At 43.7% G+C, this 24,855-nt stretch overlaps 1 protein-coding gene across 4 annotated transcripts; it reads right to left on the bottom strand.

Moving 5' to 3' along the window:
• Positions 1-977: 977 nt before the first annotated feature.
• On the bottom strand, positions 978-21,546 carry NADK (NAD kinase). Of its 4 annotated transcripts, none has more exons than XM_083876734.1 (12): positions 21,356-21,546; positions 16,101-16,314; positions 13,157-13,240; positions 10,575-10,704; positions 10,007-10,115; positions 9,652-9,737; positions 9,285-9,387; positions 8,337-8,488; positions 7,702-7,801; positions 6,353-6,510; positions 5,153-5,235; positions 978-4,172 (listed from the first exon to the last, which is right to left on the bottom strand). In XM_083876734.1, the coding sequence occupies exons 2-12, from the start codon at positions 16,271-16,273 to the stop codon at positions 4,025-4,027; spliced, it is 1,326 nt and encodes a 441-aa protein (XP_083732860.1). In that variant the 5' UTR covers positions 16,274-16,314; positions 21,356-21,546; the 3' UTR covers positions 978-4,024. The 4 variants fall into 4 exon arrangements, with proteins under 4 accessions (XP_083732860.1, XP_083732861.1, XP_083732863.1 ...); XM_083876735.1 differs by lacking the exon at positions 21,356-21,546 and adding an exon at positions 19,766-19,815; XM_083876737.1 differs by lacking the exons at positions 16,101-16,314; positions 21,356-21,546 and adding an exon at positions 15,466-15,625.
• Positions 21,547-24,855: the final 3,309 nt, after the last annotated feature.

Here is a 24,855-nt window from a genome sequence, read left to right as displayed (position 1 = left end):
ACTGCTGTATTTTTTTTTTTCCTCATCCTGACCATCTAAATCAGAACTTTTATTATAAATACATATTTTTCTCATCTTGATCTCCTAAACCTGAATCCAATCTACTTTATCTGTAGCTGAAGAGAGGCATGAAGAGGTTAATGGCTTGTGGTCAGACTGCAGAGGCTGACAGAGCAGCAGCTGCCTCTGTGACTTCATCCCACAACTCCCAGTGGCACCAGGGATTGTTGCTGGAAGAATGAAACATTTAAACAAGACAATGAAAGGTTTTCAGTCCTTCCCTCAGCCCAGCCCAGGCACCAGAGCTCTGCTCTTGCTGTGCTGGGGCAGAGTGAGGTGAAGGAAGTGTTTTATGGCCAGGTCACAGTGCCACTGTCACAGAAAGTGCTCTGGCCATGGACAGCAAAGAGTTTGTCACCAGCCAGGCACGGAAAGATGGAAAACCCTTTCCAAGGTGCCTTGTCAAACAAAAACCCTATTTAAAACAGCTCCTTTACCTGCAAAAGGCATCTCCTCACATCTCTCTCAACTGTTGGAATGAGTTACAGATTAATTGTGAAATCAAAAGACTCTTAAGCATCAGCATTAATGTCAAGTTCCATGGGAGAAATGTCTAGAACTTCATCAGAATGTGCCACAGGTGTTTAAACTCAATTTTTAATCCTAAATTTAATGGATATTAAATTATCAGATTATTTGACTAGCTTATTTATTTCTTTCCTCCGAGTTCTATTACTAGGCCATTAAAAACATATTAAATGTGGCCCAGCTGGCTGTACACAAGATTTGTTTCAACTTGCACAGCAATTATTTTGAGACTTTTGAGGAAAACCTGGTATCAGACATTCAAAGAAGCCTTGGGGGTATTCCCAGAAAACAGAAGCCACTGTCCCACAAGAAGTGTCAAACCCCACACAATTCCAAGCAACTGATTGGGAATTCCCAATTTTATATTCTCCCCAGTCAAAGGGCAAATCGACCAATCCAACTTTACAAAAAAGTTTTATTGAAAGGATTGAAAAATATTTTGTTTCTCAACAATATTTAAAACCAAGTTTTCAATGCGTTAACAATATGTAACAGGATTTTTCATCTTTTAAAAATTCAGTACACTGCTTTATTCTTTACTACAGTTGGTAACAACTTCTCCAATTTCTACCAGAGGATAACTTTTTTTCTTTTTTTAAAAAAACAAATTAATTTCCCAGCTTCCATTTTGGCCCTTTGTAAATGAAAGGATTTGTAGGTGCCAGTGACTTACAAACCCTTTTATTAAAAACTCTTAATCAGCAAACCCCTGTTTTTTAGCACAGTTTGACCAAGTTATTCTGAATAAGCTACATCAGCAAAATGAGGTTTTATTGCCAATAAAGTGAGGTGCACTTCAGCTTTTTTCTGGTTCAGCTCCCCCACTCCTGGAGCAGTTCAATTGCAGAACTCCAGGGCTGCTCCAGCCTCACTCTCCTGCAGTTTGCAGATTAAAAGCCTTGAAAAGGGACTTTGTACACTCAGATAAACTTTGTGATGTATTAACACAGCCCAGGCTGTGAAAGCAGCTGGGCCAGGGAGAATCAAGGCAGCTTTTGGAGGAAAAGCCAGGACTGAAGTCACTGAGTGCCTGAGCCAGGGCTGCAGCTCTGCCTGGGCTCAGCAGCCACCCAGAAAATGCCTTTTTTTCCTCAGCAGCAATTCCGTACAAACAAAGCTGCAGCAGCCTCAGAGCCAGCAATGCAACTGCAGGAGGTGATAAATTGAAAGAAGAAATTTCAAACCAACCCCTAACGTAGACCTAAAGTAGTTCAGTACACTTTGATTACAGATTTAATTACCTGTGCACTCTGAAAATTAAAAGTTCGGCAATTTAGTCAAGAATAGCTTTACTATTATAAAAAGCATAAATAAAAAGTGCTGAATATAGTTTTATCTTTAAAAAAATACTAGATAAGGCTCATAAATCATTTCACCTTTGCAAAATGATTTTCCACTCCCCAGTGTGCCTAGAACTGCTCTTTCTCCACTCATCCACACCCTTCTCTAGACACCATACCCTGTTCCTTCTCTCAATTATTGCATGTTTAAATAAAATAGTTTCAAAGCAAAAAGCCTGACACTTCTCTAGTTCCAAAAAGTAGCCAGTTATCAAATAACTGAGTACTCCACACAGGAAACCCGTAAAAGCAGCTTCAAAACAGTGATAAAACAATTACTGCAGATTCAAGTGAAAGAGAAATCCCAAAAGCTCTCTGGATATTCTCCAAGATATCCCAAAATCCATCTGGTTTTGACCAAATCAAACCAATATTCTATTTTACAAAATGTACAAGCCAAGTGTTATTTTATACGAACACGCTTTCATTGTGATTCAAATCGTTACCCAAGAGGTTGCTTCTCTTTTCTGGAAAAGTGCTCTCACCTGCATTTCATCAACTCAGCCCAGGGCAGCATCCAAAAGGGATGAGACATTATTGAAACCACCAGAGGACAACAGGTCAGGCAGAGTTTGGAAATGAACCCATTTCCCACTTCCACTTTGGACCACAGAAATAACGTAAGACAATCATGAAACAAGTTCAGCAGAGAATTATTCTCACTCCTTTCCCCAAGGAAATCCCACCTCGGTCAGTGAATTCACTCCTTGGCAAGATTCTGCCACAGGCATTTAACAGCTCCTGTCCCTTCCTTCAGTGAGCGATGCAGCAAGACTTGAAAATGCTGAAGTTTGGATAAGATGATCAAGAGACTGCACCACAGAGAACATAAATGTAAACATTATCCTTGGGTTTGCTATTTTGCAGTTAAAGTACAGTACAAACCCTTTTTTTTTCTCCCCCAACCAGTTCTTCTGTTGGGTTTTTTTGTTTTTTGTTCTTTCATAAAAGCACATACAATAAAATATGTACAGAGAGAAGTTAGAAATGTTTGAAAGCATCTTAAAAAAAACGTAAATGTGAGACTTAGAGTATCTTGAGTGTGCTGAAGGCACAGTTGCTACTCCACTGGGAATGTGTCCTCTCATTTCTCCAGCCCACCAATGCAGAATCCCATCCTGGATTACTCAGCACCAAGAGTTGGAAGGTATCCATGGAAGTTGAGGGCATTCAGAATCTAGAACAGGATATTTTCTTCAGGACAACAGTGGGACTAGAATTCAGTAGCAATTGAAGTCCAGATTCTTCTTGAACACTTGGAGAATTATTATTATTATTATTTTTTAAACATGATAGTCTCTAATGCTACCACTTATCCCAGGGAATCAAACAAAAATAATAAGAAAAACCAACACATGGATGATTCCCACCAAGAGGAAGTGCAGAGCTGTGAATTAGCTCAGCTACAAACCCAGAGAAACCTGTAATAATTAATGCTCATCCCTGCTGTTTGTGGGTATTTCCACAGTGCTGACAGCCAAGGGTCAACCACTGCTCAAATGGGCACGAGAGAGAGAAATGTATATATAAAAAATATATACTTTTTATTACTAATTCCATCTATTAATAAAAAACATCCTCTGTGGGTGTTTCTTCAGTGTTGTCACACTTGTAAGTAAGAAAGTATTTTCTGGGTAAGGGATATTTAAGTTAACAAAGAGGAGCTTTTTTTTTAAAAGAAAACTTCTCAGAGCCTTTCTGTTCCTAGTAGTGTTAAATGGAGTTACAAACCTATCAAACAAAAGAGATTTTAATGCCACTTTTCTGCTGCCACTTTTCCCTGGCATAGCTACATTCAGCCTACCATGGAACTGGTAAGTCAGAGGTTACAATCAAATCTGCAGATGTGGTTTTTTTGACAGCAGTCAGGAAGAAAATCCACTCTCAGACCGCTCATTTGGGAAGGAAATTCACACTGGATCAGAACCATCACTTCCACTCCCACTCTTGGTGGAGGGGAAGGAGCACAACCCTTCCCAACCACATCATCTGAGGGATATAAACCATGACCACCAGGCAGTGCCTGCACAGAGAGCTCTGAAATCCAAGCAGAGAGGAGGGAGATTCTTCCACATTGCCCTGCTGGGGGTGGACACTCAGAATTCCTCCTCCTCCACGGCGAAGTTGTTCTGCTTCTTGCGGACGTTCCAGTGCAGGCACTCGGCCAAGCTCTCGAACCAGTCGCTCACGGGGTCCCGGAAGCAGATGGAGGGGAGGGGGTAGCAAGAGGTAGTGATGCTGATACTGCAACAGCACAGAGCAGTCAGGCAGGGCCAGTGACAGCCTGAACAAACCCCAGCCTGTCCCCACCCTGCACAGCCCCTGATTTCCATCAGCTTTCCATGAGCAGTGAGCACAGCTAAAGCTGGACTCAGATGGGCTTTGAGTAACGAGCAGAGCTCTGGGGACACTTTGTGTGACATGTTTGTGAAGCCCTCCATGGCATCCTGCAGCCTCTGGCATCACCCACACAGGGACAAAAGAAACCCAAGGCACCACCTCAGCCTTTTGGTTTCAAGTTTGGAATCCTTGGGCTTGTTGGTTAAGAGTGTAACCAAGGGCCAAACCTTGTGCTTGAATCTTTACTGGGCTCCTGAACTCCTTTTTAGATGATCCAAGCTCAGAGGAAATAAAACCTGTTCAGGATGGAGGGTTGCACCAGCTGTACATTTTCCTTCATGGCAACTTGTGTGGGCCAAGAGGAAAAAAGGACATCTTGAATAACAAATCTGCCAATCTCCTCCCCAGAGCTGCCTTTCATCACCTCCACAACACAAAACTGAGGGACTTCACACCTTTCTGCTCACTCAAGGCCAGAGCAAGTGACCACAACCACTCCCAGTTAACCCAGTTTAATCCAGGTGGAGTTTCCCAGCACCTATGCTCACAGGCAGCTCCTCTTGGTTTTTATCTTTCAAAATTCCTAAGATTTATCTTGAAGTTAAAATTTACAGAGTCTTCTAAAGATATGCCCATCTTCCTTGCCAAGCATGCAATGTTTACAGAGTCTGAGCATTTCACTTGCTTTCATGGGAAGATCTAAAGAACTCAAGTTAGAAATTAAATCCTTTTAGTGCAGTTTGTGCTCTAGAAGGTGTTAGGGTTTATAAAAGCTTCTCCCTTCACTGCCAAAAACCCTTTTGGCAGATGTTAGAGAACGAGGGAGCTGCATGAATCAGGATTTTCTATACTTAGAGATAATACAATCAGAAAAAAGGTTTGACCTGTCTCCGTGGCATATTTCCTGCCTCTTCCTTCCATCAAACGAAACCCACGCCGTGTTCCTGGCATCTGGGGAGAGCATAATCTGAAAAACAGCAACCAGCTCAACTTCAGGTCCAAAATTCAAGAGCATGGAACAAACACCTCCTCCATCCTCCCTCAGAGTGCAGAGCTGAGTCTTTGGAACTCCACAGTTGCACTGGAATTCCTCAGCTGTCCAAGGCAGCAAGTGCAGTAACACCACTCAAGCTCCAAATCTTAATTTTTTGTTTATAAACATGTGGTTTTCTATATGCACTAAATTTCCTTTTTGTAAGTACAAGGTCATAACCCACACAGTCCTTCCAGTTCCAGCCTGTTCAGTTTCTGTAACTTTAATTCAATCACAGGAGTTGACTTAGCTTTACTTTCAAGAAAAATAATGAAGGTAATCTAGAAAAACACATAGATTTTAATACATAATGAATCCAAAGCAGCCAAATTTAGGAAGTTTGGCTCCTCTTTAACATACATTCCTATTAAAAGAATTATCCACTGGCCAGTAACATCCACTGACATGAAAGTGTAGGCTGAGAGCAGTGCCATGAATAAACATTGAATTTATGTGGTAAAACAGGAACAAAAAGTCCAGAACTCATTTCTCAATGCTAATCCTCTAACATCCCCAGGAGCCCTTCCAAATCAGCTCCCTTCCCACTTAAACAGGTTGGTAACAGAGACAAAAGCAGAAAGGAGTTCTTCCTTGCACAAGAGTATTTGTTTGAAATACCCATTTAACCAAGTCTATTTTATATTCAGCTATTAAATGTCTTTTTTCTGCAAGACAACATTAACAAAAGCTAAATACTGAGAGGCAGATAATGCTACCAGTTTATCCTTAAGACCTGCAATATTTCTGTATGACAGAAGAATTTTGATTCCCTTCAGCACTGATCATTTACAGGCACTTTAGCCAAGATTATGGAACATTTTGCAGAATGCAAATGTAGGAAATTCCCATTTTGTAGAATGTTACAGAGCTACAATCCAGTTGGAAAAGTGCAAAGTAACCCACTGGTGGGTAAATTCTTCTAAAGTAAGCCACAATCTTGAGCCAGACTTGGTCTGACCCTGCTCCAAGTGAGAGAAAACAGGAGCCACACAACACTTCCCACCCCAGAAATTTTTAATCCAGGAGGAGAAATAAAATTACAGAAGCCAACCTTGAGTTCCACTCCAGCAGGAACCACGATGGGTCTGAAGGACAGGGAGTGGGGGCAGATGGGGGTGATCATGATGGCAGGGACGTTGGGGTGGATCATGGAGGCTCCGGCCGCGGCGGCGTACGCGGTGCTGCCGGTCGGCGTGGACACGATCACCCCTGGGGACAGCACACAGCACAGGGACATCAGCACCACATCCCACCCTCATCCTCACCCCTGGGGACAGCACTGCCCAGGGATTGCTCTGGGGGACACCAAAACATCCCACCCTCACCCCTGGGGACAGCACACAGGACAGGGCCATCAGCACCACATCCCACCCTCATCCTCACCCCTGGGGACAGGGCAGGGACATCAGCACCATATCCCACCCTCATCCTCACCCCTGGGGACAGCAAACAGGGCAGGGACATCAGCACCATATCCCACCCTCATCCTCACCCCTGGGGACAGCACACAGCACAGGGACATCAGCACTGAACCAGGGATTGCTCTGGGGGACACCAAAACATCCCATCCTCACCCCTGGGGACAGCATACAGGACAGGGACATCAGAACCAAATCCCACCCTTATCCTCACCCCTGGGGACAGCACACAGGACAGGGACATCAGCACCAACACATCCCATCCTCACCCCTGGGGAGAGCAAACAGGACAGGGACATCAGCACTAAACCAGGGACTGCTCTGGGTGACACCAACACATCCCACCCTCACCCCTGGGGACACAAACAGGGCAGTGCCAGAAGCTCTAAAAACCAGGGATTGCTCTGGGGGACACCAACATGTCCCACCCTCACCCCTGGGGACAGCAAACAGGACAGGGCCAGCAGCTCTGAACCAGGGATGACTCTGGGGGACACTAACACATCCCATGCTAGCAAAGTGAACATCTCCCATTTGATTTCACAGCTCGACTGCAGCCCAACATACACAAAGGGAGAAATTCCCCCCTGACCCTGCCACGTGGTTTCAGAAGTTGCACAAACTCAGGTTACACAGTTTTGTAATAGTGACTTTCATTTTTTTTCTTTAAGGGTAAGAGCTTTAAAGATTAACTCCTGTCGTTCACGAGTGGAGATTGTTTGCCTTCAGCAAATCCCAGATATCCAGGCCAATCTTTTCTGAGCTATTTCTTACCTTTAGCCTGAAATATAATACCCAAAAAAAGAGCTACTTGCCCTTGCATGCCCATAAACAAAATCTTTCAGCACCTAAAGCTTCACTGTGGGAACGAACACACCCATTTCTTTGCACACTCATGTTTGCTGTCAGCAGTGAACTGGAGCTCTGTTTCCATGAGAGAAAATCCTCCAGGAAAGCCCAGGGCAGCTCCAGCAGCACTCACCATCTCCTTGCACTGTGGTTATCAGGTGCCCATTCAGAAACACATCCACGTTGGACAGGTAGGAGGAAGGGCCACGATCCACCACAACTTCATTGAGGACCTGCCATGACATCAAACGTTACCCCAGCCTGCTGCTGCTGCCTTGGCAATGAAATAAATGTCAAGAACAGAACACGGTTTCTAGACCTCCTAAAAATTTGTGCTGATTTAGTAATTACAAATTAAAGTCTCTTTACACTTTTGTCCTATTGAGTGCCAGCTGAAGTTTTGAGATGTTAAGAATTAGTCCCAAGAGCTGGACACTAACAACATGAAGGGTTTTTCTTCTCATTTGTAAAAAATGTTTGGTGTGTCTGACTTTAGAACTACTGCTTTGTTTTCAAAATAGAAGAAAGGTTGGACTCAAGCTTGGAGATATCTTCCAGCCTAAACAATTCAGTGAAATTATTTCTAGAGCAAAAGATGAGATTAGCACTTCTGACTCACAAAAGAAATGTGTGCAGCATTCCCTCAGCATTTAGAGCACATTCTGAGTTGGAGCAGCAAGAACCAGCCCCACACTGCTGGGGGAGAGTTTTAATGAAACAAATTGCAAAAACAGATTGGTTCTTTTAGCTTGTTTTTCGCCCTCTGACCTGATATTGCATAATTTGCTTGCCCACTTCTTTCTCCAGGTTTGCAGACACGACTCCATTTTCCTCTATCCCGTTCTGCACCGTGGTTTTCTCCCTGTGCTCCTTCACCACCTTCACCTTGAGCCTGCTCCTGAGAACGAGAGCTGCATTGCCTGCAGGGGAGACACGGGGAAAACACACCAAAAATGAGAATGTTGGCACAGGAAATAACCCCAGCAATGACTAACACACTCTGAAATGCCATCCATCTATTCCTGAGCTTTCACCATTCCCAGTTTCATTCACAACATAATTGGCTACACTTGGCCGAAGCTCAAAACTGATTTTTAGTAGCAACGAGCAAAAATCAAAGTCAAGTTTCAAGCCAGTTCCTTCCCACTTTTCTCATTATGCAAAAAGCAAATTTAAATTTTATACAGACATGATTAAAATGTGAAAACACTTTTGGGCTCACGTGATCTTTAGTAAGAGAAAAGCTAAGCTTAAAGAAAACTAAAGCATTAGAAACATGTATTAAAAGGTAACATTCTAGTGAGAGTTCTATACATCTTTTCAGGAATCTACTTTGCATGCAACTCAACCTCATGTTAAAGAAATAAAGAATTTATTTCCTCAAATATTTTATCTGCCTGACTTCTCAGTATTTAAACACTGCACTTTTTTTCTATGCTTAGCTACCATTTAACATAAATTCCACGTTATCTTACACTTATTTACTCCATAAAGTTATTTCTTAGCCCTTTCCCTTTACAGAGCAGTACAGAGAGCAGCACTGGATGGATCAATGCAATGCAAAGCTTCTGTTAATTTAAGATACATTTCTCTTAATTTAAGATTTCTCTTAATTTCAGATACATTTCTCAAGTTTCAAACCTTAAGGGCCAACCTAAAAAAATTGATTAAGAAAAAGTAACAAACAAACACCACACCTTGTCCCCTTAAATTTACCTTCTATAACCTGAGTGACTTGGGACTGAAAATTCTCAAAATTAAATGGAGTAAGAAATCCAAGGGATCCCAGATGAAAAGCCATAACTGGAGGTACACTACCCTATCAATAAAGAAAAGAGTTTTAAAGCTACTCAGTCAAAGCAATCCATACTTCAACTATTTGCCTGTAAATATTGTGACTATTGATGAAACTTCAACTATGCTTAACAAAAAAACAACACATTTGACATTTTTTTCACAAGGTAAAAAAGAGGGAATGAAGAACAAAAGACAAATGCTGAACTCAGCAACAAAAGGGGGGGAAAGCACTTTTAAATACTTCCAAAAGAAAAGGTTTATGGCTCTATTTCCCATCAAAACCAACCTGGAAAAGTGAAGAAGCATAAAGTAAGGTCCCATCTCCTCCCAGGCATATGATAAAGTCTATCTGATTGGAGATATCATCATAGTCTAGGAGCAATATTGAAATAAAAAGTTTGTGGATGCAATTGAATTCAAATCTTAATTTCCTAACAAAAAACAGGAAAAAAATTTACAAATTTTCAGCACGCAGCAAGCAAACATTCCCTCACAAATACATAAAAAAGCAGAACTAGGATGCAACAACAACTGTCTGCAAAAGACACAGGAGTGTTACAAACTGCCCCAATGACTAAGAAAACATCAAGACAAAAAAAAAAATACACTCCAACTGTCCTTTCAAGGAATCATTTCCATACCTTCTCTGAAGGTGCAAAATTTCTTCTTCACTGGTCCAAAATTCTCATCATTAGCTATAGCAGGGTCTTCCAATACTTTTTTTTCTACATACACTATCATGTTGTTCTCCTGAAGAGAGAGAAAATTAAGTTTGTGAGGGACCTAACAACACACTTGACTGTCTCCATAATTTCCATTAATTTAAGACATGAAAATAATATTTACAGTAGTGTTCTGCATCTGCTGGGTGGTTTTAATGTGTGGTCTGATCATAATGAGAATTTTGCAGCTTGCACAGACCATTTAAGAAATTAAAGCTTGGCTTATAGATTACATGATAGAGCAACATTCTGTTTTCTCTCAAGGCTTGGAAGTTTAAGCTTTTTATATCCCATTCCTGTAATTTAGAACTGCAAATGGAATGGAAGTTTTTACTTTAATAGTTTTATTTTTAAGCTTCATGCTGGATCTTAATTTCTGCACAAATTCTAGTACACCCAGTGGCAGCCGGTATAAAGATTTGTTTGCACAAATTCTGCACAGAATGAGCAGCTGGAGAGAGCTGAGGTGTAATTTGTATTTTCTCACCTCGGTGAGGTACATACAGAGCTCTTTGAAGGGCTGCAGCAGACTGGCATCACGGATCTTCTTAATTACAAGGACACTCTTGGGAGGTTTGTTCCATGTCAACCGCTGGCTTGCTGGATCCTGAATGTGCCTGGGGGACAAAAAAACACCCCAAACATCACCACATTTTGGTCTGACACCTTCCTGACCTGGTAAAAATACATTCTGCAGTATGGAGAACACACAGCCCTACACAGCAGGCAGATAAAGGCAATAATTCACACTGCAGTGATGCTTCTGAGGGAAAGACAATAATTCACATTGCAGTGATGTTTCTGAGGGAAAGACAATAATTCACATTGCAGTGATGTTTCTGAGGGAAAGACAATAATTCACATTGCAGTGATGTTTCTCAGCTTTACTACATGCAGGTGGTAACACAGAATTAATAATTCTGGTCCCTGCTGCCCTGTGAATGACCTGTGCCAACAGGGACCTGAATAGAAGCACCACAAAAACTCTCAGATCAAAGTTCCTCAACTGTCTGAGACCACAGTGCTGCCTTGCTCCTTAGTACTGACTCAAAAGCAGAAACATTCAATTAAGAGGATCTGAAAAAGTCACAGCATAAATTTTTTTCCCCATCCAATACTCTAAGTCAAACAGCTTAACGTAAATTTAAAATTCATTTTATTTCAGTGCTCGCATTTGAGATACAAACACAGCAGAAACCAAAGGTTAATGCAGGGCTCTAATATCAATAATGCTGACAAGAACTAGAGGTTGCAGCACTGAATAAACCCAGAACTAGCACCAACTTCATTCAAACAAAAGCCAGTCTGCCTGTTTCAGCTGTACTCACCCATTCCATGCAGTTCTACTGAAAGAAAAGTTATTCATAACTTGCTTTAAGATCTTCATGTTTCTTTCCAGGGTTCAGGCAAACGCAACAGCTCCAAATAAAATAAAAGGCTGAGGCTTTTATCACTTATTAAGAACTGCAACCTCAGAAGAATACATTTTTCCCTGAAAAATGCATTTTTCTTCTGTTGAAGATTTCAATCGGTTCCGATAAAAAGCTGTGAGGCTTTACAAAAAAATCCTGTGTAAAACTTGTATTCCAGATCTTCGAGGCAAAGTTTCATAAAGAAAATCCCATTTCAAGAAAAACAAACAGGTATTTGATTTTCCCTTTCTCTCAAGAGCACAAGCCTCTGATCCTGTTTTCACTGAGTATTCATTCAATTCATCTGCTCATCAAAAAGCAGGTTTCCAAGTTCTAGAGCTGCTGGTTGTATTGAAAGAGACACCCAACCTTCCCTAACTTAAGCCTGAATATAAATTATAGTGATTTTCTGTTAAAAATAATCCCTCCAGTGAGGAGAGTTTAACAAAATAACCCACTGCAGAGGGGAAAAAAACACCAACAAGGTTTTGCCTGTTTTTAAAACCCACAAAACCTCGTGTGCAGCACAAGCAATTTACAATTTGCTTTTCAAAGAGCCCTTGCCTTCAGCAGCCTGGGGGCAGCTCTGCTCCCAGCCTTGCCTACCCAAGCTTTTCCCTGGCACAATCTCATCCCTGTCCTTATATCCTTGTCCCTGACCAGCCCCTGGGAGGAGCAATTGCCCAGGTCAGGTGGGTAAACACAAACTGGGCTGGCTTTCAGCTGCCCTGCATCACCCCAGGGCTCTTTACAGCACCGGGGGAGAATGAGGAAGCTCTGAGCTGCAAAAGGGAGGGATGTGGGTTACAATTTTCCAGGAAAGGGTTGGATATCAACACGAAGGTTACGGTCTACAGAGGTGGATGTTTGTGCAAATAAATATTGACTGCAATATCTTATATTTAACTGGGAGGGTAATTAAATACAACTTTTTTTAAAGGGGTAAAAATGCCGGAATGGTTTGGGTTGGAGGGTCTTAAAAGCCCATCCAGTCCCATCTTTCACCATCTCAGGTGGCTCCAAGCCATCCAATCTCCATCCAACCTTGAAGAATTCTAAGTGGGGCAGTCACAGCTTCTCTGTGCCAGGGCCCCCCAAAAATAGGGACCACTACCTTGGTTAAACCCTGAAATTCCTCACCTGGCCAAGTCAAGACCCCATTTATTAAGTATATAACAATTGGTGTAGAAAGCAACAATTTATGTCACCCAACCTCCAAAATTAAAATGTTTATTTGCCCACTAAGCAGAAACCTGCCCTTATTTCCATATTTATCAACAGTCTAAAAGCAAACTTGCTTTAACTGAAAGTGCCAGAGATCAAACAGAAAAATTCAAAGTACAAATTCAAACATCATCACCAAGGGAGGGAGGGAGAAGGCTTCCCTCAGATTTCACACAGAACAGTTCCTCTTCCTCCTCTTGTGGTGCCCAGAATTTTTATTGACTTGGAAATATGAGAGTTGCCATTTTAGACACCAAACTATGGATTGCAGACCATGCCAACTTGGCAAAGCTAACCTCAGGATGGCAATCAACACGAAAACCTCTAAATATCAGCTAAAATAAAAACAGGGCTGATTAGGGGGTGAAAAAAGTGGGATCAGTGGGAAAGAAAAGTGGTTTTCTTGCCCACAGAAGGAGAGATGAATACTCACATAATCGTTTTAGGATTCTGCAGCATGCAGGCCTTTGGTCCAAACGTGGTCACTGGGCATGGTCCATGCAAGGAACGTGTTCTCCTGAGGGCACAGAAAATAATCAGTGAGTAAGAGAGATGTGGTGACAAACTGGGTCTGTCTGGCTGCTCAAACATCAAACCCTCCTTGGAACCAGCTGCACAAAAGCAACACGGGGCAAAGTGCATTTCTTAAACCCACATGAGTGCTTCCCAGGCAGGGTAATTGTACAGATTAGCTCTCACATTTCCAGTGGCTGCAGCAGTTCCTAAGTGACACCAGTTTCATTGCTGCAGGCACAAGAACAACACTTTTATTCTGCGTTTCTCAAAGCTACATCTTATCTAAATGCAGGTTATTTAGGATGACTGAACCTGGTATAAATACAGCTAAAACAGCTCAGTGAGGGCTCTTCCCCTCACTGAGGGCAGTGATGTGCAGATATTGGGCTTCCCAAACATTTACAAGGAGCTCTTCAACACCTTCAGATGTTTTTGGCATGGTCAAGTCACAGTGATGTGTGTCTTGGTCATCTAAACAGCCTTAATAAATTAATCAAACAAATTCTTCAACTCTAAGGCAGATGGAGATTTTTATCTCCAGGATCAGGCTGCAGTTTTGAACAGGCTGAAAAGAAATTGCTATTTCCCTCCATTTATTTCTCCAATAAAATCTTTGTCTTGACATAAACAGGGGCTCTGAGGTGTCATTTATCCTCAAAATTGAATCCACCAGGACACAGGGTATTCCTGGCTCCAGGATGAGATTATCTGGAGAAAGTCAGAACTCTTCTGCCTCCCCTCCTTCCCAAACTTCTCCAGCAAAGCTGGAACTGTTGAAGCATTATGTGACTGCTATTAGAATTATTCCATTATAAAGAAAGGGGAAACATTTCTTTCCTGGGCTTAATTCAATCACATCTTGCTTGTAACAATCATCACTGCTGGTGCCTTCTATTGTGTGTTACAAAGTAGCTCAGACCAGCCTGATGACTCACTCCCAGAGCTAAAAAACCCTCAGAAATCTAATAAAAGTCAAAACCAGATCACAGGTTAAACATATAATTAAGGAATAACAGCAACATCTTATTTGTTCCTTGCCTAATAAAATATGCCAGTCTAAGAACTGAATTCCAATAACAAAACCAGAATAATTTCTTTTCCATCTGTAAGTCCAGGCATGACTGACCAAGCCAGATAAGAGCATTACTAAATGTTTTATAAAGTTTACCTTATTTATTTAAAACAGAAAAATGAGCAAGAACCGACATAACAAGAGATTAATGTATCAATATGGGTAAAGGGTTGATAAGTCTCTATCTGCTTGTGAACAATTACCCTTGGCTAATTACATTAGCATGGTTAAATAACACCCTGGCAGCATCCCCTCCCACTTCTTGCTTCACTCCAGCTTCTCCCAGATAACTGTAATTTTTGCTTTCTCCCAACACAGGTCACTAGTTGATGCCACTCCCAGTAATTGGACAAATTCTGCTCCCATTTGAGGCATTAAATATCCACATCTGACCTTCACAACATTCAAAAAGTTTCCTCTGCAAGCCCTATTTAATAACTGGTGTAATTTTTCCCCGAGATTTCACTTGGTTTTATTAGTCCTCAATAAAGTGCTTGAACAAACAGAATTTCAAGTTCTTCATGGTCAGGCTGTCTTTGCTAAGAATGAGCAGCAATGCCCTGGAAATTATTCATCTTTTAGGGAAATCTACTTATCAGTTCCCAGCAGCTGGGCAGCTACCTGGAGCTGAGCACCACAGAGGAAGCCTGAGAGCAGCATTTCCTGACAGCCTGCAAAATGCCTTGAGACAATTTAGCTCTGGAGTGAAGACAGCCAGTGAATGCCTGCAGAACAATAATCCTAATGAAGGAAAATCTCAGCAGAAATTACCCTGATTCAAACCCACAAGGGACAGAGCCCTGCTGGCTGAAAAAGCAGCTGTTTAGCTAGAAAATAATACACAAAAATTTAGACCACATGGTCTTCTAATGCAGATTGACTGAAAGGTTTGAGTAGAGAAGAGAAAACTACCAGTTTTATAGCACAATTTAAATATCAAATCTTACATTTTGACCATACATACATCACTGGAGCTACCACAGAGCACAGCCCTCAGACAACACTTCCCAGAAGCATCAAATACGCTGAACTACGAGCACAGTTATTTTCCTAACTTTTCAAGGTTTTTAGTTTGCCTGCCTTCACCACAAATCCACCCCCTGCGCTCCTCAGCCTCACCCGTATGGGTTCTTGCCTCCCAAGAACATTCCTACCAGCAAAGCAGGAGCCCTGAACAGAAATTCCATCTGCTGAGCAGCCTCCTCGTGGCTCTGCCCATGTTTTAGGGACAGTTACAGCACAGGGAAGGTGAAGTCCTGCTGTGCCTCCCACAAGATCAAGACTCGGCGCTGCTCCTGCCCGCAGTTCAATATTTACAGCAGGTCCAAAGATCACCAAATCAAAAGTTCTACCCACCCTGTCCACATGACAGGAGCCTGCAATGAGATCAGAACTTTGGTCCAAATAAAGAATGGGTGTTTCTCGCTGCTCTGAAACCGTCTGCAAACACAACTTTTTGCTGCTCCATGTGTAACCTGACACACGGGGTTTTAACACACAGCACTAAAGCTCTGGCTTGAGCTTTTGTAAAAATCTGAAGAATTGTCCCTACTGTTGGTTGATTATTTTTTGGAGACTTTGAGCTCTGCAGACAAGCCATGAAACTTTGATTCTGAGTCTGCTCTTAATCAACACCCCACCTCCAACTCCCCGCCTTCGTTTCGAACCTTCCGAGGCGCATTTTAACAATCCCTCATGGCCATATTAAAAAAAAAAAAAAAATAAAATCTAGTTAACATCATACATTTTAGCAACAAGGGGAAGAAGGAGAAGAATTTAAAGCATTCACCTGAATTCTTTGGTGCTTCCAAGGGCTGGTGAAGCCGACAAACTCCGTGACTTGGCTCGCCCCCGGCTCATGCTGCCCCACTCCTCATCGCCGTGACACGCCGAGCAGTGGTAGGCAGAGTCTGAGCTCCCATCAGCCTTGCTGGCACACAGCTTCTCCCGACTCATCTCCATGCTGGAGCTGAAGGAACCTCAGCCAGAGAGAAATTCAATCCCTGCGGTGGAGAGGGAGAGGCAAAAATCTCAGTATCCGCAAAGGTAACGGAGCTTCGCTTTAAATTCCAATTACGGCTTCGGCTGGAAGCTTTGCTAACACAAGCCCTCTTCTCTCAGTAGATAACATGCTGAACATCAAAAAAATCACTGGAGTTGTGCTTAACATCAAGAAACTCCTGGAATTGTGCAGAAGACAAGCACTGCTGCCAAGCTGAGCTGGTGCTTAGAGCCATTCCCCTGCTTTCTGCAGCTCCTGCTCCGTGGTCAGCACTGCTGACCAAGGTGGAGTTTTCCCAGGGCCTCCACAGTGGTTTTTATAATTGTTTATCAGCAATTAAAATGCTTTAAAGTCCCTGCTAGAAAATCTAGAGGAGCGTGTTACACTAAACACAGAGTTCACCCACACTAATGAAGACCTCTCTGAAGAATCTAGGAAGTTCTTCAAGGTAATCAGAAGTTCCTGGAATTAAAAATGACCAGTGTGTTCCCAGAGTGAGGAGAGGCTCGGTACAAAGTTGCCTCAACAGCAGCACAGATTCGTGTCTTCAGTTATGTAAGAGATAAAATTAATTTCTTTTAGATATTGAAAAGAAAGAAATGCTTTAAATATGTGCCAAGGAACCAAGGCTCAGGAAAAATGATTAAGTCTCCTATGAAGTGATACATATATTGAAGAGATGAAATAGAATACTCTAAGATTAAAAAAAAACAACCTGTCAGATAATGCAACAGAAATAACCTCTATAAACCTCAGCTTTGGGAAAAAAAAGAGGTTAACATCAAGCTGAGAAGAGACAAAAACAAGCTGAAGGACAATACCTAAGTCCATAACTCATCTTTGACAAACTGGGGAGATGATCCAAAACAAACAGGACAAAATAAGGACAAATGTGCAGTATTTCAGTTCCATGAACAACCAGCGCAAATGAAAGATAAACAGGTGGTTAAAGAAGAGCTTTGCAGGAGTAAAAAAAATAAACCCCAAAATCAAAACCAAACCCAAACTTGTAATAACCACAGAAATTCTAGAGATCTTGTGGGGAAGCTCTCATCGTTACTTGAAGAAAGTAGAGAAGAAGCCTTATCAGAATAAAAATAGAAACCAACTTCCAGAGTATGAACAAACACTAAACCATAAACAAATAGTATCCATGTGAGTGCAGCCCAGAGGAACAGCACATTCCTCAAGTCAGTTGATTCCAACACGTGGAGGGGGAGGAAAAGTTGGTTCAGTAAAAATTTGCAGATGTTTTTTTCCAACGGTTTTGTTGCTTTGGATGAAGCTCCCACCTCATTCTGCAGAGAGAGGAACTGAATATTGGTGTGATGTCTATTCAAATGGACTGTGGGCTCTGGGAAGTCATCACACAAATGAGGACAGCTGGAGGGAAAGTCCCTAGAGAAGGGCAAACCCCATAATATCCCCAACTTGCAGAGAACGAAACCATCAACAAAATGCACCTGTAATTTTAGTCTCATTACTAAATTAGACAGCACCACCATCTAATCAAATTAGAAAGTGCTTTTTTTTCTCCTGCTGTAGCTTGGGCTTACCTGAGGAGAGCACCACTACAAAGAGGTGCAATTACTGCCAGCCATTAATGATTTATAGCATCCTGCCCTTGAAAGGTATCAATGTTTATCTGGGGGTTACTCATCACTGTGACACCTGTAACCGCAGCTTGGGAAATAGCCATTGCAACAGACTTGCAATTTTGTCCCGCTAAGATTAGCAAATTGTACCTTTATTTTTAGACAATTTGAGCTGATAAATAAATTTTGTGCCCCTTAGTTGAGCAAGGAAGGCAGAGCAGAGAACAATTATTTATGTAATAAGTGAGATGTGTTTCCATGTGACTTTGAAGAATGTTCATCTGACAGATGCTGACAGTAAAGAAAATCAGATTAGCACAAAACTGGAAGTAAGAAGTGTACAGACCTACTAAATACAGCCTAAGAACTTGATATTCCCTCCATGTAATACTTTCCAATTCAGGATGTTTTAACTACAGCTTACACCATGTACTGTTTAATTAACATTCCCTCACAAGACCTTTATTGAATAAGCAGACTTGACATAAGACAAAACTGCCACTGAACAGCTTCCAGGATTGGATCCAAAAAACTTTTAAGCACATGGTAACAAACTAATGAAAAGGCTGCTCTGTTTTAAATCATGTCCAAAATAAAAACAGCACGGGAAAAACAAGTATTTAAACGTCCAGCACTAAAGAATGAAGGGCAACTGAGAAAGTGTCAACATCTAACAATAAATATCTGTGATGGTGACACAGCACCAGGTGAATCACCTCTCACACGTATCCAACTGCAGTTTTATTTTACTTTCCCATTTTTAACCTCACTGAATGTTCCCCTGAAGCAGAACTTCCCCAAACCATCTTTATACAACCCCATGACATCCCCCCAAAAGAACTGCAAGGCTGCAAATCACCAGGGGATTTAATTTTATTTTATAACGATCATGCTTATAAGCTGCTCTTTCATAACAAACTTTCCCTGTTAAATGCTCTGCCCTAAATCATCCTGGTTAAAGGATTACTGCAGGGTCCATCCTTACAAAATGCTTTAAACCTCCTCCAAGGAGGTAATTTGTACTGATTTCTTAGAAATTACATCAGTAATTCAAAATTAATTTTGTACTTTATTATCGAGTTTATCTTGGGGCATAAGAGGACAATGTTCTATCCAAAACTGAACCTCCCGTCCCACTGCTACAGAGCACTGCGTGCTTGACCACTCTGCTCTGCGGAGCTTTCTTTTGTTGTATTTTGCTGAATAAAGCACTCCAGCAGAGGTTACATGCTTATGACTCCATCCCGAAGGCACTAAACCCCCTCTCACACACACAAAAAGAGAAGGAACAACTCCCATCAGACAGACAAAGCTCGGTTTAGTTTAAAACTTCATATCCCAGCGTGCCTGCACTAAACCAAAACCCTAATTAAAACCCAGCAGTGAGACAAGCAGTTACAATTTTAGGTTTTGATTACACACTCAAATGCTATTTTTCCACCAAAAAAACAAGGCAGTTTGACCATCCCGTGTGCACGGCCCAGGCAAAACAAGTCTATTAATTAACCCTTCCTCTGCGGGACCCCAACACGGACGGGGCACCAAGAGCCCAAACCCAGGGCCGGACCCTCAGAGGGGCTGTCCCGTTATCCATCCCTGCGGGGAGAGCTGCCCGGCCTCGGGGCTGCCCGCGGGGACCCCATGCTGGAGCTGGGATGTGGGAATGCGGGGACAGGGCAGGGGACACAGGGACACGCACTGGGGACGGGCAGAGAGGGGGACACAGAGCGACGCGCACCACAAACACACACAGGCGCGCACCACAAACACCCCGCACCGCTCCTCCCTCAGGCCCGCCCTGCCCGGCCGCGCTGTCCCGCGTGTTGCCCCGCGCGGTTCCCCCGCGCCCCGACTCACGGCGTGGCTCAGGGCCGAGCCCCGCGGCGGTGTTGGCGGCGCTGGCGGCGGCGGGCGCTGTGAGGGGCGCGGGGCCGGCGGGCTCTGCGCGCCTCCATCGTCCCCTCCCCGCCGCCCACCGCGCAGGCGCGCTACGGCCGCGGGCTCGGGCGCGCAGGTGCGGCCGGTGCGGCTGCGCGGAGCCCGCTTCCCCCGGCCCGCGGGGTGATTAGCGCTAATTAGCGGTTAATTAGCCGCTGGTGCGGAGAAGGGGAGGTGGGGGGGTTGTGGGGGTGTAGCGGTGGCTTGAGTGGTCGGTGTTGAGTTGGATTGGAGCTGTGTTAGACGTGTAAGTCAGGGATGTGGGGGTCGGACGCGGCCGAGCAGCCCGCGCCCCTCACACCATCTCACTCCACCTCACACCATCACACTCCAAATTCCGGCCATCCCACAGCCCTCACTCCACCTCACACCATCACAGCTTCGAATTCCGGCCATCTCACAGCGCCCCACACGGCCCGAACCATCACACCCTCCAGCCAGCCCTCACACCACACCCCTCACACCAGCCCACACCCCTCACACCACCCTGACACCTCCAAATTCCAGCCATCCCTCACCCCCACCATCTCACCCCTCACACCGGCCCACACCCCTCCCACTGCCCCACATCCCTCACACCCGTCAGGATACCCCACACCCCTCACACCAGCCCACGCCTCCAAATTCCAGCCATCTCACCCCTCCAAACCATCCCACCCCCAACCCCCCCCACATACCACCCCACACTCTCCTCACACCTCTGGCCATCCCTCCTCCCCAGCCATCCTACCATCCCACCCCTGCAGCAATGCCACACTTCTACTTCCAACCATCTCAACCCTCCAAACATCCCATCTCCCACCATCCCACCCCTCCAACTACCTTACCACTCACCATCCCACCTCCCACCCTCCAAACATCCCACCTCCTCACCTTGCACTGTCCCACATCTCCCACCATCCCATCCCTCCAGCCATTTCACCTCTCACCATCCCACCTCCATCATCCCATTTCATCCCTCCAGCCATTTCACCTCTCACCATCCCACCTCCATCATCCCTCCAGCCATTTCACCTCTCACCATCCCACTTCCATCATCCCATCCCATCCTTCCAGCCATTTCACCTCTCCCCACCCGACCTCCCACTCTCCAACCACCCCATCTCTCCCCATCCCACATCCCCAGCCATCTCACCTCCCCTGTGCCCTCTCAGGTCAGGCACAGACTGCACCATCTCCTCCTCCCACTTCTGCTTTTTTGCCCTGCAGCTCACACCACGCCCTTTGCTAAGGGTGTGGCTGTTGGCACATGCCTCCCTCACACCCTGCTCACATCTTACAATACCTGTCACGAACTTTTACCTTAATCAGGCCTTTCATCATCGGGTAAATCCCTTTCTGACACAAAACTGTTTGACAGCCCACGCCACTTTGTGATATCACTCCATCTCAAGTACAGACATAAAGTGATGAAATACAAAAAAAAAAAAAAAAAAAAAAAAAAAAAAAAAAAAAAAAAAAAAAATCCAGTCTGTACTTGAACCAAAAAAACCCAAAAGGTTTCAGTACCTCAAAATCACCAGGAGCTTTGTCACAACTTCAGCAGAGGTAGGATCAAGACCCTGAATGGATGACAGCAAGAAAACAATTCTTCAGTTACCAAACCTATTCGGTTTTGTAATTTCAAAATTGTATCTTCTGTTTTAAAGAGGCCACACTCACGCACAAAGCTGGTGGATAAATCACACCAGGATAAACCCACACAGTAACAAGTCACCCCACATGAGAATGTGGCATTTAGGGATTTTTTTCTTCTTTTTCCTTTATGTAGCAATTTGTTTTTGGGGGAACCAGGGAGCTGTAAATAGCTGATGGTCAGTAAAGGCTGAAACAAACTTGAAAAAGAGGAAGGAGTTGCTAGATACGGGAAAATACCACTGACCATATTACACCACTCTTGAAAGCACAAGACTTTGAACCAAAATTTCTCTTTAGCCCTTCATTACAGAGGCCAGTGTGCAAGGAATTAAGGCAACAATATACAGCCCTGTGGGGTTAAATGATATCTCAGAGCCTCAAATGTCTTTAGTGTCTTGAAAGGGATTCTCAAAGTGTAAAGGGACACCAGAACATGACACTAGGCAGGGATTCAGCTTTAGGGAGTCAAAGCATTGCCCTGAAAGCTGAAGTGAAAAACCATCCCAGGAGAGATGCTCAGACATAGAAGCTCTGCCAGCCACCACTCACTGATCAGGGGAGCTCTTGGGGTGGACTTTTCCAAATTCACCAGGGTCAAAGTGATGAATCCCCACTACAACCACAACAATTTACATTGCCTGCTCCAAAATAAACCCTTCAAGTGGCAGGCTTTTCTTCCCACAGCGCAGCAACTTCACTGCAGTTGCTCAACATTTTGTAAGAGGCCTGAACTCTGCAGCACGAGGAGCTCTTATCCCTGGTAATTGGTGGAGATAAAGACTGCTAAGCAGCTGAGCCTGTCCTATTTATAAAAGGGCTGCAGTTAAAACAGCAGCTCTGAGCTGGGCAAGTTCAGCAGCGACCTTGGGAGCTCTGCTTGGGTGTTGGGATGAGTGTCCTGGGCTGTGACAGCTCTTCCCTCCACAGACTGCAGGAGAAACAGGAGAGTTTTAGGTCCCTTTTAAACATCTCCTCCCCGACACCACGAGCAGAGCACTGTAGCTCAGCACTCTAAGCCAGGTTGTGCTTCCTTTCTCCCAGGGAAGAAAACAAAGAGAAATGTTGCCAGGAAGTTGAGAAATGAGGTTAAAAACATTCTGCCTTTTTTTTTTCTACTAGGGCTCTCAGTTCCTAGAAATAACAAAAAAAGGTATTTTCACAAAAAATGCTGTTGTTTGACAACTTGCACAGATGTGCACGATACAGAAGCTCTGTTCAGCCTCCACCTACACCCCAAACCTCCTTCCAGCAGGAGGCATTTCCACTGAGCAGGAAGCAATTAGCAAATTGTCTCTATTAACATCTAGCAAGGTTGAGGAACATAGTTCTTACCTCTCAACCTTAATTTCAAACAGCCTCTGATGACTCAGAATTCCTGAGGGATCACGAGAAGTAAAAAAAGGTACCACAAAGCCTAAATTCTGATGGAGATGGTGGCATGTGAATGTGACAAATAAATTATTTCCCAATGGTTGCACATTGACACAAAGAGAGGGAAATGCTTTTCATTATTCAGGCTGATTACCAACACCTCCAATCGTTATGTAAATGTCATTGTCCCAGTTTTGAGGCTGAACTACGTTAATTGACTTGCATAAGGGTTAATAAATCTGAGATGAGTGGTTGGGAATGTCGGCCTGATACCCAAACTCCATCCCCAGATCATCTCTGACAGTGTCAGGGCAGGACTGAGAGCTGCTGGCAGCCAGGAAAGGAAAGTTAGGCGAGAGAAGTGGGAAAGGATTTTGAAAAAGTCTAACATGAAGGGGAATATCAAAATATGCAGCCACAAAAGGAAAGTTAGGTGAAAGAAATGGAGAGATTTTGAAAAATAAAACATGAAGAGGAATATTAAAATATGCAGCCAGGACTTACCTCCTGTCTCAAAGCAGCACGTGGAGGAGAGAGATTTGAGAATCAGCTTGGGGTGTTTGGGAGGTGCCCTGTGTCTCCCTGAGTGACTAATGGAGTGTGCTTTTCTGCCTTTAAAACAGATAAAAACAATTAATTTCCTCTTTATCAACCTTGTCGAGACTGTAATCTCCCTGACGCAGGAAATGCGTTGTTGCATGCACCCCAGAAGTGTTCAGAAGTGTTCCACTTGTAAATAAAAATATTTTAAAAAATTGGTTTACATATCACACCATTTCACCGTTCCCAGGAAAACTGGTGGTTCTTTTGAGGAAGAACCTTGGTTCACAGCAGACCTCGACTCTTTTTTAGGAAAGCAGCTTGATGAACTGGAAAAATTAAAAGCTTCTGGTTGCTTCAGTTTTCCAAATGCTTCTGTAAGCACAGTCCTGCAGCACTGGATTTTAAGTTACCAGTGAGATGTACAGCCCAGAAGAATTAATTCTGGTTTTTATAGGATCCCTTTAAAGTCAAACACCTCTTAAAACTTTGGCTAAATTTCCACACTGGCAAGTCAACATTGTCTGCAATTCTGAGTGGAGAGGCTGAAGGGAACTATGGAGAAAACTTCTTAGTTTTCTATAAAATACCTTTGCTTTGGGGATGTCTGGGAACTGCAGTTGCTTCCTGCCCACAAGCCACCAGTGCTTCCAGCATTTATGGCAGGAACACAGGAGAGATGTCAGAATTCCTCACACAACTCCAGCTCTCAGCACTTCAAGGAAAGGAGCTTGTTTCTATGCCCTGGACTATCAACAGAACACACCCCAACACCATCACAAACTGCTCAAAGATACTGGAATTGCCACTCCAACTACCAGCTGGCCCTTGATAGGGGGGGACTGGTTGTTCTGGGGCCTTTCCTTGCCAGAAGTCACCTAAGTTGAGCCAGATAAACACCCTGTTGTAAGAAGGGAGGAAGTTGGGTCACCAGCTTTCATAACTGCCCAGGCTTTGAAAACATCCTGAGGAGTGACAGACAGAGTGAGATGGTTCCTCTGCACTGGATTCCTCTTTGTTATCAAGTGTGACCAGGCACTGGCAGCTGGCTGTAATCTCCCTGGAATGGGAATTAAGGAATGGGCCGAAACAGCAACAGGCACAAGCTCAACAGGTGACAGGAAAATGAAATGGCTAAACCCTGTTTTTGTTACTGGCCAGGGAAAGGATTATCACTGCAGGCTCTGCACAGGTGTGAAATACCATGTTCTTGTTCCAAAGGGAATAAAGATAGTGGGGGGCTCATTCTTTTTTTCCTAGACTGCCACAGCAAAACCTCATCCCAAACCAGCTGCTCAGTAGGTACCAGAATCCTTGGAGCACTGCAAACACATCCATCCTGCAGGGAGGCTGATCCTTGTTAATTCACCAGGAGTTAACAGCAATTTCTGCTCTCAGAGCCACCAGGGAGCCAATTTGCAGCTTGGTCATTACCAAAAATCTCCTTGCAGCCCTAAGAC

The sequence above is a fragment of the Zosterops lateralis genome, assembly GCF_965231275.1.
Source record: "Zosterops lateralis genome assembly, chromosome: 22".
Taxonomy (NCBI): domain Eukaryota; kingdom Metazoa; phylum Chordata; class Aves; order Passeriformes; family Zosteropidae; genus Zosterops; species Zosterops lateralis.
Note: the sequence above shows the minus strand (reverse complement) of the source record. Positions and strands in the feature narration are given on the sequence as shown.

Excerpts from the sequence above, each read along its gene's own strand:
- NADK (XM_083876734.1), bottom strand. The coding sequence starts at position 16,273 with ATGGAGATGAGTCGGGAGAAGCTGTGTGCCAGCAAGGCTGATGGGAGC. Across the intron at positions 10,116-10,574 it reads TCTGTATGTACCTCACCGAG|GAGAACAACATGATAGTGTA; the intron begins GTGAGAAAATAC and ends CTCTCTCTTCAG. Across the intron at positions 9,388-9,651 it reads ATGCTTCTTCACTTTTCCAG|GGTAGTGTACCTCCAGTTAT; the intron begins GTTGGTTTTGAT and ends CTTTATTGATAG.